Here is a 20,530-nt window from a genome sequence, read left to right as displayed (position 1 = left end):
ATGATCACAACAAAAGACTTCTATATATAGCATTGTTATGTTACAGGCTGATACAAAAGTTAAGCATGTTCATATCAACTTACTATACTGCTGTCTATCAAGGGAGAAAGGACACAAAAGGTTTAAATCTATTATTCTTAATCCTTAAATGTGTTGTTGGGGTTAAGGCCAAACATATAAAAAGTACCCCTGGTAGTTCAGTGGGCTGATTTTCATCTCTGTCAGTAATAATTTTATGTTAATTGTTCTCCCCACCTTTCTTTTGTTTTGTTGCCATATATTGTGTTACATTATATTGTTACTGTTGCAGTGAGAAGTTAAGAGTAATGAAACTGAAACCACCAAAGGATTTTTTTTTTTTTTTCCTTCTGGAGTTTTTTTGAAATATTTATTGCTAACTCTAATTAGAATTTTTTCCAGTTGTGTGTGCCAGCTTCTGACACAGTAAGATGCCAAATTTTTGAACAACCAGAAGCTGCTTTTCTAAAGGCATTCAGTGAAGGAACAATACATCTACTAATTGATTCTTGTGATTTATGAACAATGCAGTTGTTCATTCAAGAGGTTTTACTATTATTTTATGAGAGGCATTGCATGTTAAAGAACATAAAGATTAAATTACAACTTTCCAGACAGCCCTTTGGGAGCAAGCGACTTTTATACACTCTAAAATCAAAGTTTTCAAACATTCTTAATTTTTTTACTAAAGATATCTGACTGCATTACAATAATGTGTAAAGATCTTATTTTTACTCTTAATTTTTTACTTCAGTAGACCTCAGATTCATTGTGGCTTAGGTTATCCTTCTGCCTTGTTTGACCATTAATTTCTGCTTATTTTTTGCTTTTTAAGCTTTCTCTTTTTTTTCATGAAATGAGCTTTTCTTCATCTTGTTTCTTATTCCTGTCTTTCCACAGCTCAGTTCACTTTTTATTTGGATATTTGAGGCCAGGTTTTTTGTTTTCCGTTCGGTGACCTGCTGTATCCGTTGGATCCTCCAGCTTCAGAATTCTAACCTCTTATGAATTTTTGTTAGTAGTTTCAGTTTTTTGTGAGAAGTCCATTTCTGGATGTCTTTTTATATTCAGAGGGAAAAAAACAGAGAAAAATTAAGTTTTGCAGCAACGCAGATTTTATTCTACCTTTCATACTCTTTCTATAAGCAGATAGTAGCTTTGATGATGGAGTGCAGTGATTGATCACTTGATATTTTGAGTAGGCCATTGAGATTCATACGTACAGAAATTTGAATCTGTTGACAGCAAACCAAGCTTCTCGATTCTCTTTGTGAACAGTCAGCCATTGTCAACTATACTTTCAAGAGGTTGCTGAAGCTTGATGTGGAAAATTAAGTGTCCTTAAATCTCTGATTTCTGAACATGCATATTAGACCTGAACATATGTATACATGTTTGCTGTCATCTAGATGAATATTTTAAGTGACTGTTAAAATTAACATGGTTTCTTAATAAAAGCATTCAATTCTACTGTTTAAATGGACACACACACACAATATTAATGATATACTACTGAATTTGAATTATGATGCAAGATGATACAATTTGCAGAAATTATTATCATTTATAGAAGTACATGCCTCTTAGTCTACTCCTTTGAGTGCATACCTCTTAATGTCAAAATGAGCAGTTCTTACTCTGTATACTTGTGCAGCGCGAGCTCATTTCCTTAGAGGACAGAGTGTTAATTAAGCCAACAAGTTACAGTACCGGTATGTGGATGTCTGCAGTTTGCAAAGACTAATAAGTTTTTCAAATAGCTACCAATTTCCACTGATGCTTCAAATTTAGATTTGAGTGTGGTTTGTTTGCTCATTTTTGTCTTCTTTGCCCTGATAGAAGTGTCACCCGTGTAGTAAGTAGATAGGACTTAAACTGGAACATTTCATTCAATGCATGAGCACAAATCCCTACACAAATTTTGTAAATACAGTGGCAGTAACAACTATAATACTCTTCCCTATGTTCTTCAACGAAACTAAGTAGCATAATCCTGGAAGTAAGTAAATTGAGACATGGAGGTTAAGTAATTTGCCTGAAGCTAAACAGCAAGCAATTAACAGAGATGGGATTAGAATTACAACATTTTGGCTGTCAGCCCTCTCTTCTGTCCAGAAGCCAGCTGCCACTTTCAGTGTTTTTGGCTTCCAGTTCTATCTCTTGAGACTAAACTTCAGTAAATTTATTTTCTTCATACTATTAAGATATGAACTTAAAAGGAAAGCATAACTAGGATTGATGCTATTTTTTAATTATTATTTTTATAGTAGTTGTAAAGACCTATCTGCCTTTGCAAGAAGATAAAGAATTAAATACTTGTTGCTAGTTATATTTTAGTAATTTCAGCTTTTCTTTTCTAGATGGGCATGAATGATGCTTTCCAATTATGATAGAGATTTCTAGGTGAAAATCTCAGTGACAGAGCAAATTTAATTTTTTTCTTTGTTTATTTTAAGAAAAAGGACTTTATTGTGTCCTACAAAGTCCTACGCTCTTAACTGAATATCAGTTATATGTAGTGTTATGATTTCTTGGTATCTCTTTATAAAAGAAGAATAAATCAATGTTAAAGACAGAAGAATGGGAAATACAGTTATTGAGAGACAGATGAGACAGGTAAGTATCTTAAGTGTATCTCTAACCACTGAAAATAATACTAAAAATCACCGAAGTAACCTGAATAACCATGCAAGATTCTTGTAAAGCAAGTGCAGTGCTATACTGATATACAGGATATCAAATAATTGTATTTTCAGTTATTAGGTAATAGGTGGCAGAATAGATATAATTGTATTAAGTGATATTACTTATCAGAACTAAATTAACTTCTAGTGATTAGAGGTTTACCTTTATGTGGTGATATGTTTCTTTTGGTTATATTTCTGATTTTTAATCAAATCTGTGCTCTGGCAACACCTCTCTTGTGCATATCTTTGTATGTGGTTTTACTTCTCATACTCTTACATGCTTTAATATCCTTCAGATTTATACTGGCATAACTTTACTGGAGACAATCTAGAGGAATTTAGCTCCTGTAGAGCTTCATGGAGCATATGAACCTTGAGCACCTTAGGAGTAGTATTTCTTGTGTTTTTGTAGTTCATTGTCCTTAATGACAAGAAAATGGGGTTGGTATTTACAGCAGGACCTATATACAGTAGGACTGAAAATACTCAGTATCAGAAATATTGCCAGTGTAAATACATTCTAATCAGTGCTTTTATGTCTGCACAGCCATACCCACAGCAGGCTGTTTGTGCTGTGCTAACCATACTGATGTATCGTAAGTGACTTGTAGGCAGGGAACTGGGACAATCCACTGGGGCCTTTAGTCACTGAATCTTTTTTACTATCTATAAACAGTTTTCTGACCTACTTTATGAATGTCTTCTTATGCATCGGCAATGCATCATCCTATGGGCCATGCTAACCTGTGTTACAGTACAGCTGAAGGTGGGCTGCATTGCATAGCTCACAGAGCTTGCTGGTAAGAGCCATATATATTCTGCCTACTTGGCTGGATATCTAATTCAGGTTTCATATAATTGATTTTAGTAGGTAAGTGGTAAATGTTGGTTTATAATTAATAGAGGGATGTGTTGATCAAGTTTTGGGATGAAGCAGGTCTAACTTAGTAAGAAGGAAAGAGATCTATGGGTCTCTACTAACTAGGTTTTTAAATTATTATTATTTTATTGCAGCCTTAATGATACTGTCTTTTTTATACCAGTTTAGCTCAATAAGTTATGCTTATGACAAGTCTTGTCATCTCCTAATGCTGGTCTGCAAGTAGAAAGTCATCTTGCACCCCTTAATCCCCCATATTGCATATGTTCTTATGGGCTATGACAGTTGATTAGACACAAGCACAGTTCTGTTTGAATAGGAATTATGAGAATTTGCTTATGTGGATGCCTTGTCAAGCATTAATTAACACTGAATCATATTAGTATGTAGACTCAGTATTATTACAAGATAGTTGATTTTGCTTTCACTCTCAGTAATAAGCAGTTTCCCTTGTGTATAAAATGGCAAGGTATGCATTTTGTTGTTTTTAGATAAATAAAATATGAGTGGAAGTTTCATTTCATTGTTACAGTGCCCCAATTTTATGCTTCTTCATTTTGGTATCAGTATTTTGAGGATTTTACTGAAAACTGAAACATCTCTCTAGTCATGACTCAGATATTCTAAGTCTCTGATTGAAACTTGTAGTGTCTTGTTTATTCCTACCTTTCTCTTGGAGCAAAACTCTTCTGGAAAGTGGTCAGTTTGCCTGGGATTTTAAAATTCACTGCTTTTACTTTGCACATTGAAAAGGAGTGTCAGCTCTCAGTTACCAAATAATTCATATGCAGTCTGCAGACATTAAAATTTGAAAAAGAAGCAGTAGAGAGCTTTGAAGCAGAATTTCCTTTCATTAAATTAGTGAATATGACATGGTTATGTAATATTCCTGGGGGATAAAGTGGTGCACGTCACTAACCTTTTAGATTCAAGAGGCTTCATGATTTTTATTTGCTTCTGAAAGAAGGCTTAGTACTGGATTTACTAGCAAGGTCCTTTTTCTAACTCAGGTAAATAAAGTCCCACCTAGCTTTTACATATACTTTTGTGATAAATACTATGTATATACCCAAGCATATACCAGTTTTATTTTGTATTGTGCATTTGAGCGTGTGCTTATGACTTAAGGGCGTATCTGCAGCTGGGTTAATGTCATGAACAGTGGATTAATAGTGCTGGAACTCCTATAGGCATGGGAAAAAATCTGAAGAATTCTTGCCCTCCTATGCATTTACTGGATAGTGAGTATTAACCTAGTCGTATGCCTGCATCTTTCAGTGCTCAGGTTAGTCAAATACTGGAACCAAACCTTCTGATTCTCTTTTCTTGAACTCTAGTGTAAACCAGAATTTTTGTATAGAAAAAACTGAAGAGACCGTGGAGTAAGTAAGGGGAGATTAGGAAGCAAACGTATACCACTTTTGTTTTCTGTAGCAGTATTTCAATGAAGGCTAAATTTTGTATTTAAGCTGATGCCTGTGTAGCACTGATAGCTAGGGCTGTGCACCCAACTTGAGGAATGAAGGCAGGAGGGCATGGATGTTGGAGTAGGCCTGGCTTTGGGAGGTTTCTCTTTTAGTCTGATCACCTATGAGACTGACTGTGATGGTTTGTAAACCCTGGCTTCCTGTTAGGCTTTGCACAGTATTGCTCTGATAGGGCAATAGTTAATGGTTGGTCCGAGTTTTACTATAAATGTCCCAGTAATTCGTCATGAAACTAGCTTAAATTGTTGGTAGGTTGCCTGCAACACTTTTAATAGAAGAAAAAGAGTGATAAATACTTCTTCAGCTTCTTTCTACTTCAAATATAAATGTATTAGTCTATGCTATTGGTAAAAGGCTTTTTTCGCAGGTTTTTCATGTAGGTTCTTCATATTTGTGAAAGCCTTTTTCATTCAGTTATTACAAGCTAAAAATGAACATATGTGTGTGTGAATGATATCAGTTGCAAATAAACGTCTGCTGCTGTCTGTTTTATATACCTCCCATGTCCCTAGGGCTCAGACAATGTCTGTCTCTAAAAAAGCATACATAATCTACAATAAAACAAGGTTTTCAGAGCCTAGAGGTGCACGTTAAATACCTGTTATTTTAACATTAGACCTTATGGAAAATGTAACCTACCTATTCTACTTGTGAGGCCTTACTTGAAAGTCTGTAATATGACTTTGTATTTCAGGGAAGAATGAACCTAATGGTCACCCTGACACTGCATTGCAAGAAATTTGAAAATATAAAAGATAGGGTTGAATTTTCATACTTCCCTTGAAACATTAGCAAGTGATATTTTTATTTTTTTGGGCTGCTTACTAAATCTGTCGGGTGGGTATGCTCTGGCAGATTGAAGGTTGGGAACTGGAGGTGACTGCTTCATTGGAAAAATAGCCCCAAAGAATCAACCAGAAACCTCTCTGAAAAACCAGTCCTTTGTTCTGAGTGCTTTTGCTTTTAGAGGAATACTTGTAGCAGAAAGAAGGTGGGGAGATGAGTATTTCAATTATATTATCAAGATTTTATGAGAATTGTAGGGGTTGAGTTTTTAAGAGAATGCTGTGATTCCTGTAGAGTAATATAGCTTGATTTCCCTTACCCAGACTTTCGGGGATGCATATTTGTACCTAAAAAATATTTGTTGTGAACCAAATGGGTCAAGATTTTTGGCTGGACATCATTGCCGTGGCTGAAATGCATTTAATAGTTGAAAGACACAAAACTGATAATTTTCATTCGCAGGATAATAAAACTATTTGGCTGCTCAGAATGTGATGACATCTGAACATTGTGTTGTTGATATTCTTACTGAAGAATGTTAAGGCAGGAGGAATTTTAAGAGATTCACAGTGAGTAACAGAAAAAATTCACAGCTTGTGACTGACAAGAACTTTTAGGAACATACTACTTGTTAACTTAGGAGTTTCTTTATGCAGATTTCATGAATACAAATTATTTCTTGTCTTTATAGAAATAAAAAACTAATTAGCTTTTCTCACATAGACAGTGTGCAGGTCTTCTGTAAGTGCAGGTTTGTATTAAGGAGAAACAATTAATTCTAAAAACGATCAGTCTAACTGATGCCACAAATTATTACTAAAGAGTAAATTAGCAGATATGCTGTATAAAAGGGTGTTTTGAAATTTCTATTAAGTAATTTTCTATTAAGTACTATGTATATATATAACAGTTTTTTAATACATTAACTGCTGGAGGAATTGTGTAAATAATAATAAATCATTTAATTTATAATGTATCAATACAGTATCAGACTGTGATTATGTGCAACATTTGCCTATTTGTTCGTTTTTACGTGGACAGGAGTCTTTACACCTTCACCATCACTAAATATTAACCAGTGTATGGCATTTTTATTTAGAATACATAGCATTTTCTCTTTAAGTCTGTGGAATACAGTGAATGTCGCAAAATGGGAAATGGGATAAATAAAGCGGTTTGGTTTGGTTTGGTTTGGTTTGGTTTGGTTTGGTTTGGTTTGGTGGGCTTTTTTTGCTTGGATGGGTTTTTTGTGGTTATTTTTAAATTCTGTTTATTTGTGTTTTTATCATGGTGTCAGAAGTTTCTGAGTGTGTAATTTGACACAGGAAGAATCAGTACAGAATTTTTCACTCGGAATGAGTCCAGTAGCATAGCCCCTGAAACTTTATACGGCTAGACCAGCAAAACTGTGCTAAATTGAAATGATTCCTGTGATTGTATGTGTGGCAGACCAAATTGTTTACTCTGCTTGTAACCTATGTTTCTGAGTCTGAGCTGAAAACATTTCATGGGAACAGTTGTGATTATCATCTTCTAACTTTTATTGGTACAAAATGAGTATCTATAACTGAAAAACTTGATGTAATTTTTAAGGAGTCTCCTTAAAAATGTGCATTTATAAGCAAATGAGGCATTTGAAAGTGTCTTTGCATTTTTAATTTTTTCTGATGTCTTTATTCAACCTTGATATATATGCTTACAAAGGACACAATATGATATAATTTTTTGGCAATTTTTATTCTGAGCTAGTAAACTTTTTCATATTTCAGGCATAGGATGAAATTTAGTCCTAAATTCAATTATTTTATACGAGGAACTTTCATACACCCCAAGCAGAGAATCTAGAAACAAATGTATTAGGTTCTGCATCCTCCATATGTTTTGTCTATGGTAAATTCACATGCTGAGCTTGCTGTTGGACTGCAGACATCCTAGTAGCTCTCACTTTAATGAAGGTGAAGTCTTATCCTTGTATTCACCTTTCCATTAGAGGAGTATGTCCATAAAAATGTCTCTACTCAAGAACAGTTTGCAGTAGCTGTGGAAAGAAGGGGGCTGAAGCAGTAATTTCAAAAGTATTTTGACAGATATTTTAAGTGCAGATGAAAAATGTAACTTAAAGTTATGCTTTAAGTATACTTTAAAGTATACTTTAAGTATCCTTAAAGCACGGCACAGATAACAGAACAGCAACAGATAATTCTATAACATGATGAAATGTGAATTAATTAATTCCATTCACTATTTCAGAATTCTGCTTAAACTCTAGAAAGACAGCGTGGAGGCGCAGAAGGGAAGAAAGAAATGTCTTATGTTTGTACCAGAATATTCAAATGTTCCAATCAAAATGAGTTATTTCAGTATCACATTAAAAATATATATTATGGAACCATAATGTCCAAAAAATCTTTGCTTTTGTCTGGGTAGTGGTAAACCATCTCTACTTTAGAAGTTCCTGTGCCCCAAGGGGACAGCATGACTGTTTATGGAAGCAGCAGCCTAATTTCAATGGAGTTAAACTCTTTAAAACAAATAAATGCAAGCCCAGTGTATTTAAGGTGAGCTAGCAATAAATTCAATTTTCTGGTGTGTATTAAAAGTGTGATTTACAGTAGTTTTAATAGTTGTCACTTCAGCTTTTCCAGAGTCCCAGCAAGAAGTGCATAACAAGTAGCAAATGGTGGGATCCATCACGTCTTGAATGTCAAAGCTTCTTCAGAATTGCAAGTTACAGATACTTCTCACTCTGATTTTGTTTTTTTCAGCTTTACAAGGTGTTCATTATTAGTATGAATATCTGAGTAGACACTGGTATATAAGCAAGCAAAACCTAGGTGTTCCTGCATTTAAAAGATAATACTGCAACCATTTTTATGATGCCCTCAAGAGAATTTAGGTGCAGAAATATGAGATGCTGATCTTAATTGCACTGAATTTCATTATTTTGTTTTAATTGCGCTTCTGTTATTTTAACTGTATTTATTATTGTTACCAAGGAGAGTTCCAAAAGCGCTGAAAGACTCTGGTACCATAGCTGGTAACATTACATCTTCTTTTTTTGGCAGATTTAATTGCAGTGGAAGGTTCCCATATAGATTGTTGCCATGCTTAATGAACTGTGATATGGAGAGTTTTTCTTGAACTCTGTTCACTCTTCTTGCACGACTGTTGTTAAGGGAGATCAAAAATAGTTGTCAGTTCTCAATCAAAATTGCCCTCATGTTAATAAGCACAACTGTGTGTGCAGTTTAATTGTGTTTGCTATCAGAGTGCCTAGCAGCTTAGGTCACAATCAGTGTCAAGCAACTGACATTAATTGTGGAGATAAGTTGTGTCAAACCTTAATTAACAACCTTTATAAAGACAACAAATACTACTTTTCATTTTTGCTTCTTCTAGGATTTAATTTCACATGTCCTTGCTCTGATGGTGGTTGCTTTATATGTAACAAGATTAACAGGTTGATTGAGTAATAAAAAGAGGGATTGCATAATACTTACCTATCTCTTTGGCAGATAATTTTATAAATTTATTTATGTTCTAATAATAATTTGTCTTCTCATATAACATGATACCTGAGAGGTATCTGGCTTACTTCCAATAGTATATACTGGAGGAGAGTTGTGGCAAGGTTTTTAATAGGAATTGCTTTGGTAAAAAGAAACTTTGACCAGATAGATACTTTTTTTTTTTTTTCATCTAGGTTATCGTCTAAGTGAAGGACAAAGGTCACCCCAGTTCCCTTATATACTGGACTGTGAAGCTTTTTTATTGATGTAGATAATATTGGTCACATCATACAGGAAACCTTAAAACCTTGTTTTCCTTGAAAGTTATCCACAAGTTGAAAATTGTAACATTATGTACAGTTGTTTTCTGTGTCTAATACTATATTTCTAATGCTACGTGGTTTAACAAACAACAGCTTTGCTAATTGTTGGTCCAGCAAAACTTCACATAGGATGGCAAAAATACTGTTTTTCAGGTAGGTGGAGCCATATTAAGTATTCAGCCCTATTTCTGCAACTCCACGATGTAGATAATAAAGCTCTGCAGAAACTAGTATATAATTTTTGTAAGGAGTTGTGGCAGCTCTAGTCCTATAGTCCTTTACCATAGTTTGGGCAATTCTACATAAAGAAATTGCTGGAAAACTGGTGGTACCCCTTACAGCAGTTAGGTTTGGTGAAAGATTTTTCTTTTAATTTATTGCTATGTGTGCTATTTGCTGCCTATGAGCTACTTACTATACATAGTTACTGTGTGCTGTTGGACTTCCTCATGAAGTGTTTCTCTTTCAGTTGCTTGAGTTCTAATAGTGAATTCACAAAATGTCAAAAAAAAATTAAAAGATAATGTCAGCGTGTCATTTTTCACTTTGTAGCCTACAATCACAGCTTGTGCCACAGAATGTCAGTACATCAAATTCAGTCAAATCTCTTTATGTATCACAGAGCTGAGTTAAAACATACATAGAATGGGTTCAAAGAGAGCAGTTTTGTTGAAACCCAGATGCTCTTCATCAGAATATATTTTTGTCTTTTTTATGGTCCAGACATAAAGCTTATGGCTTTGTAAGAGATTTCTAGGTTTTTGTGGGTTTTTTTCACTTAAAGTGTGTTTTATTTGCCATGGTTTTGGCAATTTTTGACATCAGATAAGTTCTTTCATGATTTCCCCATGGCAGTAGTGGTACACTTCTGCTGAGATGTGCTCTTGTAGCTGGGTTTAGGTACATTTTTACTAGGAAAGTTAGCAGGGTGGATACTTCTAGGACCCTTGAGCATTCTGAGATGTTAAAAACTAACACATTTTCTTGACATTACTATTAAAGAAAGAACATGTAGATTTTCGAGCATAATATTTTTTAAAAAAGCTCTTTTTTTACATTAGGAGTAGGGTAAAAAGTTCCCCTGATTTCATTTTGTAAATGAAATTATGGGAACTTTTGGCATCTTGGCATTTTAAACTATTTCAGGATTTTTCTAGTGTTGCATACATGCATGACAGTAGTCTGCTGGGTTTCTTACGTTCAAATAAATATGCTGACAGGAAATGGTGCCTATGGAAAGAACAGTTTGCAGAATAAGGAGTTAAATATCAGAACTATAGAACAGTAACATAGAAATGAAAACTAGTACAATACAGGTGCGTACCTGTCAGAACGAAGAGAGGAAAGCAAAAAAAAGGGAAGAGGAAACATAAAGGAGCTGGCTGCTGATACGTGAGGGTGAGAACAAAAATGAGTTGCAACAGATGGTAAAAAGCAACTTCTATGGAAGATGGCTTCATAGCGAAGACCTGGGGGTTTTTAGCACTTACTGTCCCTAAGTTCCCACATCATATAATTTAAATCATTATCTGAAGGTGTACTGTATCTTTAGAAATTCTTTTGCTAAGAAAGATAATTATGTAAAGATTTACAGGAGTATTTTTGTTCTCTGTTTAGGTGTAATCTTACAGGTTTTGATATTTTATATTTAGAAGTCTTGTATTGTGTTGCTCTAAATTTGAAAATTTTGTCTCATCACAAATGAAATAATAATTTCAATTTGTTGTAACAGAAATAAAGGGAAGAAGAATAATGAATTAAAATGCCATTCCATACTTTCGAAACCGTTTCTCCATTTCTCTCCCTCTCTTGATGTTGCAGTAGTTGGATATTCTTTTAGTTCTCTTTTCTGACATAGTAGAATTTGGGAGTGACCAGGAGCTATACACGAAACTGTGCTCAAGCGTAAATTTCCCTTCTGTTATAGTCCTTTTTGCCTGGATTCTTGATACATAGTAATTTACCTCCACCATGCAAAATTACAAATGCTTTCTCCTAAATGTCCTGGTTTTAATGTCTCAAAGGTGAGCATCCTGTTTTCATGACATCCTGTCACCATAGCATCAAGCAGCAAATGAAGATATTATTCCGGTTGACTGATGAGCTCATTTTGCAACAGAAGTAAAATTGGATTTTTTATTTATAATATTGATAAAATATGATGTGTGATCTTACTATTCTGATGCCATCAGATGTCGGTTTTAATATAAATTTCACTAGCAAAATCTGTAAATACTTTCCTGACATTTTAGGGGTTTTTTTATTAATGCTTTCTCTTGCAGGTGAATGATATCACTGGAGAAACAAAGCATTTCTTCCTTCCTTTTAAATTTTGAAATCCTGATGTGACTTTTAAAAAATTATGTTTAGTGCTTAGATTAATTTGGTGAATTTTTTTGTTTCAGCACCACCGAAGTTTACAAGAACTCCCGTTGACCAGACAGGGGTTTCAGGAGGAGTCGCCTCATTCATCTGTCAAGCCACAGGAGATCCAAGACCTAAAATTGTCTGGAACAAAAAAGGAAAGAAAGTCAGCAATCAGAGATTTGAGGTATTAGGTCCATTGTTCTGTTCCTCTGAAAAACATTTTATTCCAATCTTTTAATTGGACTATGTGTGCTTTATTAACAGTGATTTAGCAAAATAGGACTGACTATCAGGGATAATTTGGTGGAAATAGTCTCATTAAGTTTTTAATTTTGAAAACGGGTTATGAATAAAACCATTGAAAAGAAAACTGCTACTGCTGTTTTCTAAGCTAGCATGGTTGAACTGAGGAGCTCTGTAGTGCCTCTGTTCAGTTTGCTCTCTCATGAAGGAGCTGGTGGTGCTCAAGGACAGTTGAGCAGTGACTGCTGTCTCCAAAGGGCAAATCACCTCCTTCTGTGACAAGGTGCATCAAGCAGGCCTAGTATTTGGCTGCTATTTGGCTGCTTCTGCTGCCACAATTCCTTACCCCTGTTGAGGAAAGAGACAGAAAGGGCACTGTAGTTCTGCTGCTGAAGAGGAAAAGTAACACTTGCTTGCTTATGATTATTTTCTTAATGAATTAGGAAAAGGCTTGGAGAAAGATGTTTCTCTCTACAACCTTCAGTTAAAGGAAACTGAAAATAATGTGTTCAAAGGATTCTGGTTATTTGGGGGAAAGGAGAAAACAAGTATTATTCCATCTTGTAGTGGCAAGAATATTAGTGTCAAATACAGATTGACCTTCAACATGAAGAAAAAACTCAGAAAATGGGGGAAAGCTTTTAGAAGAGATATCAAAACTGGCACTAAGAGTCTGTAATTGTGTCTTAATTGTTTTCAATGTTAGATAAGAGACTTCTGTTTACTTAAAAACAACTGTTCAAAGATTAATGATTTGTATATAAAACAGTTGTGACATGCTTTCTGTGAGCAAATGATCTAACATATAGTTACATATAGTTATTAACAACCGGCTGAATATGAAAGTTCTCTATATTAATCTATATAAGCATTTGTGAAGATTGCTTGTCCTGGCTTTCAGGTTAGGTTTTTCTGCATTTCTCCTGTAAACCAAATTTATTTTCTTGATGTTTGGTTCAATAAATGTCTAAAAACATGGGAATTCACTTATTAGCCATTATAATTTCTGGCTTGTGTATTTACCACAACATGAAAAAAAAAAAAAAATCATTAATTTAAATGTTACCTCCTAGTGCCAAAAGCTTTGCACTTTGCAGAGCATATGCAGAGCTGTAATTGGCTAGAGGGATTAACGTAGAAGTTTTCTGCACAATTTATCCTTTATCCTCTTCTGTTCACAGACTTTTCACTCAAAGTGAATTCTAAACGGAGAAAGATCGTGCATGTGTACATTTACTGTGTGTTATTCTGCAATATGTCATGGTTTATTTCCTTAATATGTTGCTTTCTAGGTACCTATGAACCAGTTTTTATGGAGAATAAGCAAAAATAAAGTAGTTTTATTTCCATAAGAATTATTTGTATATTTAAATGAACACATTAAAATGTTTTTAAAATGCTTTTAGTGGCCTGTTAAACAAACAGTCTAGCCAAGTAAGATGGAATGTATTTCAAAGAAATAGATGACACTTTCCAAGTGTTTTATAATTTTTATCATGTCCTTTGGGTAGAGGAGCTACAAAGTGTGCATACTATATTATTATTTTAAGCAGCTTTTCTTCCTGTTCAAAGTAAGGCCATTAATTCATGCCATTGAATCTCTAAATAAGAAAAGAACAGTAGAAATGAGATTCAAAAAAGGCACATGAAACATTTGGGGAACAAGAAACTTCTGAGATTTTCAGCTGAACCAGTAAGAGAATATTTAGTTTGGTTTCTTTTCCTCTTCTTTCACATTATTATTTTGGATATTTCTCTGAGTTACTTAATGATTCAAGACATCAAAATCTTTTACCTGGATGCCTGTCTTCATATAGTAAATACAGCTGGAAAGGACTCTAGTGGTCCATCTTATCCACATGCTTTTCCAGCATTATAAGAAACTAAGAAGACAAAGAATACAATTTCCACCTGAGTTCTCATACTGCTTTTTGCTTTTCCTTGCTTCCCAATTTCCCTTTAATTTGCACAGCTTTTAATGGAATATAAAAATGTCATTTTATGTTAGTTTTCAACAATGTGGAAGCTGTACATAAAAAGTGCTCCTATCAGTTGATAAAAGCAAAATTTTATCTTTGGGAGTTAAGAACAGATCCATGGTGTGGTTAAAACATCAATCTATCAATCTTCCTGTTTTCATTGGCTAGACTGGGAAGAATTTTTAAAAAATAATATAATGAACAATCATAGCATTGGAGGTAATAATTTTAAATGCTTGGACAGTCTCCTACAGGATTTCATGAAACTTGTCAGGATTATTTGTCCCCCACATGAAACCAGAACTCTTCTGCTGGAATTTGATGTGTGTAGCAACTGATTTATTTCCTCTCTCTTGACTGTTTATACATTTGAAGACTATTGTCTTTGAAATTTCTTACTTAACAGCTAATTCTCCCAGCTTACTGAGAACAGCAGTGAAAGGCATTGCTTCTGAAATTAAAATATCCAGTAAGACCTTGAGGGTCTCCTCTATTAAACTTTCAGCTTTTATTTATATTGCAAATATAGACTCTGAATAAGGATCCTTTTTTTCTTCTCTTCATTCAAATTAATTCAAATAATAGGAATTACAAAAATCTGATTTGAGTTTCTGAGATGTTCTTTTCAGAGAAACTTAAAAAGAAACAGAAAAGGGAAAAAAGTTAAAATTACATCAATCTAACCTGTGTGCAAAACTGCGTTTATTAAAAAATCTCTGTCATAAAAGAAATAAAATCTCATTCAGTAGATGGTGAAGAGCTGGGAATTAACTAGCTGTGATATGCAGGAAAGGGGAGAACTCATCACATGAAAAATAAATCCCTTTTATGGTGCATATTTTTGAGACACCAGACTTGAAACTTAATCTCTGCCGTATTTGCCCAATCCAATCTACTGTTTTCAGTGGTTGTCCAGATATGTTTGTTCAGCATTCAGATTTAAACAGTACCAATTACTCTTTTTTAAGTACATCTGTGAGTATTCAGATCCTGTGCTTGAATTTTTTATCTATAAACTGTTAATCTGACTGCTTAAAATCTGTGAAATTTTTCTCTCCCTCATAAATGTCAGTTTATCAAGAATTCTAGTTTTTCCTTTAATTGTGCTGACATTAGGCATCTATTTTGTGTTGTCTAGATTTGTTTAAGGCAATGGCTTTACTGAAAGAACAAGGAAAAGTAATACATCCTGTGAGCTTTCTAACAGATTCAGTATCAAAAAAACCCAGTGTTCTTATCTTACTTTCATCTCTCCCAACACTAAGCAGAAATTGAGCCATTCCTACTATGAAATTAGTGAGATACAGGACATATTTACCATCATTTCTAACCCCAGACTTAGTATCTCTCTTATTATACTCATGTACAGAGACCTCTTAGGTTGCTTGTGTGAAAATTAGATAGAAAGACACAAACAGATGTGCAGATAGGCAATATGTAAATCACTTTGTGCGTGTATGTATAGACAGATGTTAATTATTTTTTAGAGAAAAACAAAAAACTGTGACTGTCCTTTGTTTAGAAGTGCCATTTACCTGATGGTAGTACTGATACCTCTCAGTGATTTTGTAAATTACTTTTTTAAAAAGTAGATTACATAGATTATTGCTATTGTTAAATTTTTAAGAAGGTTTTTCCAGGACCTACAAAGCCTTGCCGTACTCACCAATATTTGATGTGATTCTGACTGCAGATAAAGAAGGAAATAAGATCTGTTCAGTGAATTTTCTCATATAAATGTTATTACTTCTTGTGTGAATATTGCAATTTTAAAATAATGTTAGAAGTTTAGCCTTATTATTTAGTCTCCTAAATGACTAATTTGTTGGGTAAATTTACTTACTTTGTGGGTTAAATACAAAGCTAAACTGAGTCATCCTGTGTGGTTCAGAAATTGCAGACAGTTTTTTAAGTCTGGAGCCAAATGGGTATGTGAGCTGCACTCTGTGAGTAGACAGGGAATATAGCTGGCAGCAATTAAAATGAATATAACTGTCATTTGAAGGTAGAGTACTTTAGCTATGAGAATTGAGAGGTATTGCTAGTGAACTTCAGAATAAGAGAGCATTAAGTTACTCTTTAACTCACAGAGACTTTTTTCTTAGAGCCCTGGTTTGCTGCGTTGCAGGGTTTTTGTTCATTTGTTTGGGTTTTGTCCTGTAGTTCTTGAAGCTATATTAAATTGGCAACTGAGTACTCACAGAACAGCAATATATGTTCCAAGTATTGCCACTTAAACATTTTCCCGTATGACTGGAATTTGTCCTGGTGCAAAAATATGAAAAAAGAACCTGTCTTTGCTGACTGGAATACCAACAGGCGACTGTTCATGAACAGATTAGCTGAGGGATAAGTATTTGTAACAACATCTGTGACAGCTTTTGTTTCCTTTTATAGGTAATAGAGTTTGATGATGGATCTGGATCAGTTCTCAGAATACAGCCACTGCGCACACCACGAGATGAAGCTATTTATGAATGTGTGGCTTCCAACAGTGTTGGTGAAATAAGTGTGTCCACCAGACTCACTGTTTTACGTGGTAAGCTCTTTCTAAACATAACTAATTCACTTCATGGAGCTCAAAGTACTACATCTTTGTAATACAGAGGATTCTCTCTGGCATGGTAAAATATTGTTCTTTACAAATGGACCTTGCTATAGTTGCAATGCTGTTCATTATAAACTTTTTTACGTAATACTTGACTAATGTGTTTGTGTCTTTTGGCTATAAAACGGTAGTGTGAGTGTGTAGTGTATGACAGGTAAGAGTGAAGAAAAGAAGAAATAAGTGAAACAGGAGTGCCACTCAAAACAGGTTATTATATAAATTACTGCTCAAGATACCCACTTTATGAATGCATTTGATTCACATTTTAGTGCTGTCCTGGGTACCTTAGCTTTGTTCAATCAACATTTGCACTGAAATTTGCTCTATTAACAATGCCCTTGAAAAGTTGCATGAACAGTTTTTAGATGAGGTTAAGCTACTGCCAAATTTTCCCTGCAAGAGACAATCATAAAAAAGGTGAAAACTTCTTCCACTTCAAATATATGTCACCTGAACTTTTTTACTTCACTAAGAAATTTTTGAAAACAGTAAAGGAAAAATTTTTTCAAGTCTGTCAGGGGTGACGATATTAATGTACTGCCAAGCCTACTGTCTAGATAATACTCAAGGGAGAAAATATTAGTAGTCAAATGACCTGAACATTTTGTTTTGTCACCTGGAAATTAATAGACACTGGATTTGGTGACACTTCATGAAATATCATACTCCAGTTTTTTGGGGCTGGCTTTATGACTGAAGATTACTGTCTTGTATTTTGATATTACATGGCATTACAAGGTTTGCAGAATTACTAGGTGCCTGTTTATAGAAATTGCAGATGATTAAACAGCTTTACAGAATTTAGAGGAAAATTTCTGGAATGTGTAATTGCAATATGTTGGTTTTTTATTGATTCTCTAGCCCAAGCAATATAGGGTGACAAGAAGATTTCTTTTTCCTGTTATTCTCTGAAGTTGGATTTTTACTAGAAAAGAAAAAATTAAAATTTCATTAGCTATTTTAATCATTACAGAGTGTCCTGGCATTAATGTTGGAGACAACTAGTAACACTGTGTGCATATATATAAAATAATAACCGGAAGGACATATATCTTTTTTTTCTTAGAGGAAGTCTGATGTAAGCAAACCTTTTCAGTATTTAAGATTCTTACTTCTAATACTATGATTGTTCATCATACTATCTTTTAAAAATTCTTCCCAGTCTAGCCAATGAAAACAGGAAGATTGATAGATTGATGTTTTAACCACACCATGGACCTGTTCTTAACTCCCAAAGATAAAATTTTGCTTTTATCAACTGATAGGAGCACTTTTTATGTACAGCTTCCACATTGTTGAAAACTAACATAAAATGACATTTTTATATTCCATTAAAAGTTGTGCAAATTAAAGGGAAATTGGGAAGAGAAGCAAGGAAAAGCAAAAAGCAGTATGAGAACTCAGGTGGAAATTGTATTCTTTGTCTTCTTAGTTTCTTAAAATGTATTTACAAAACCACTGGTCATGAAATGTGCATGCATGTATTTTGAAAGAGAGCGCAGAGTGCTGTAAAGCAAAGTTCTTGTTTTGGCTTTTGCGGAGAGGCAATGCCCTCATATCTCTCTACCAAGAACCACAGCAGTTGCAAAAGATAGAGGGGGTGTCTGAGTGTCAAAACTGACTGACTGTACAATGTAGTCTGTTTCTTTATTAGTCCTATTGATTATTAATCTTTTTTTTTTTTTTTTTTTTTTTGTAAGGCATATGTAGCTTTGCTGCCTATTTTTTGCTTGATAGTAAGAGCAATAATAGTGGCTCAGTGCCTACTTCAGACAACACTAGTATTGCTTCCTATTTTAAAAGCAATATATAACGATTTGCATATGCAAATGACTAATGAACAAAATATTACTGGTTATAAACTTAAAATAAATTTCAATTTTTTTTTTTATTAAAACCACTGAAATATAAAGCATTGTATCCAGCCATAATATGTATGGCTTTTGCAACTGCTGAAATATATTTGCCCCTGGAGTAGATTTATGGATTTAATCCAAAAGTGGGAACATAGGAGAACTCACAAACATACTGTGACTGTGGATTTAGATAAAGGGGTAACGTCAGAGAAAGCAAGGAGCCTGCAGAGAAACAGGGCATTATTAGAAAGTTTTGGTAGGGTTAAAATTTTGAATTGCTAAAAGTAAAATGGTTTGCTGTATCATTTCCCAAGACGGCATAATTCAGTGCTAAGGGCATTAGCCTGGAAGATAATTCTATTATTGCAAAGCCTCTACTTTGCAAACTTACACAAATCTTTGTACAGTCTGCAGCAGTAGCATTGTGGAAAAACACTCCATTGATGATGCCTTTTTGGGAAAGACTGCCTCTGCCACACCTAGCTGCTGTAGGAATAAATATATATTATAGATGTGAACAGGAAAAAACAAGATATAATGAAATACAAACCAGAGTAGGGTGAGTTGGCTCCGTGGTTGCTTATGCTTTACTCATCCCTGTAGTATGTTTGTGAATCTGGAATGCAGAAGATGCCTATATAACTTCCATATGTTGTTCTAATAGTTCTGCAGTGATTCTATCACAGACATAGCTTGGCATTTGTGCCTCTTGCAAGATGTCACCCAGAGGTGGAAATCAGATTTTACTTATAATTCACCCCACAAGTATTGCAACCCTAATATGGAATGTCAGTGAAATCAGGATTACTCCGGGAGCAGAAGTGTCTACCTACATTCATTTTGTTTGTTTCACAAATCCCAGCTTGACTGCTACAAATAATTTCTACAGCATAGAACAGCAACAGTTTTGCTGATATGTCTGTGTCTTTACAGCTAGATTTTTCAGTTTTTGTGTCTGTGGCTGTGTAGAGTAACTAGTTCCATGCAATACAGACGCTGCCATGTTTTGTTAGGTTCCTATACTATGGCAAATTCTTAGTATTTGGGTCTCAAAGAGCTATGAATAGAAATAAATTTTTAGCTTTTAGGTGTTAGAAATTTACAGTGTGAGAAAGAAGAAGGGCAGAAAAGGCATCTACAGACGATAACATTTCAAGGCCTTGCCAGAGACAAAATATTGCATCCTTTTTTGTGTTACTAGAGTAAATCAGGAAACGTTCCAGGCTAAACTTGCACTTGCTAGGCTGAATATTGTGCGAGTCTGGACCAAGAATGAATGTCTGAGATAATTGGAAACTGCTTTTGATTTTCTGTATATAAAGAAGTTGGATGCTTTCCAGGACAGATTGACCCATATGAAAATGTTGAATTTGAAAGGAAACAAGGTTTGAAAAGAGGAGTCTGGAAGTTCCATGTCAGAGACAGGCAGCTATTTATTTTAGAGCTCTTTGTTTTGAAAGTTTGTGCTGAGAACCATAAGAGTGGAACAGAGCTTTGATTCTTTTATTTATCAATGCTTCATACAAATGCCTTTCCAGCCAAGAATATCAATGGTGTCCTGGAGTTCATTAGGAAGAGCATTGCCAGTAGGTTAAGGGAGGTGATCCTCCCCCTCTACTCAGCCCTGGAGTTCTGTGTCCAGTTCAGTGCTCCTCAGTACAAGAGAGACATGGAGCTCCTGCAACAAGTCCAGCAAAGGTCTACGAAAATTATGAGGGGACTTGAGCATCTCTTTTATGAGGAAAGGCTTAGGGAAATGGCCTGGAAAAGAGACTACTGAGAGGGGA

The 20,530-nt window shown here is 34.6% G+C and overlaps 1 protein-coding gene across 15 annotated transcripts in view; it reads left to right on the top strand.

Annotated features, from left to right (window-relative positions):
* PTPRD (protein tyrosine phosphatase receptor type D) overlaps positions 1-20,530 on the top strand; it is a 481,306-nt gene that overhangs the window by 233,097 nt on the left and 227,679 nt on the right. For all 15 annotated transcript variants that reach the window (XM_058424005.1, XM_058424010.1, XM_058424007.1 and 12 more), the window contains 2 exons: positions 12,096-12,241; positions 16,677-16,818. In XM_058424005.1, the coding sequence (XP_058279988.1) occupies positions 12,096-12,241; positions 16,677-16,818 (288 nt within the window). The remainder of the gene's footprint in view (positions 1-12,095; positions 12,242-16,676; positions 16,819-20,530) is intronic.

Source organism: Hirundo rustica, chromosome Z (genome assembly GCF_015227805.2).
Source record: "Hirundo rustica isolate bHirRus1 chromosome Z, bHirRus1.pri.v3, whole genome shotgun sequence".
In the NCBI taxonomy this organism is placed as follows: domain Eukaryota; kingdom Metazoa; phylum Chordata; class Aves; order Passeriformes; family Hirundinidae; genus Hirundo; species Hirundo rustica.
This window is presented reverse-complemented; position numbering and strand designations above follow the sequence as displayed.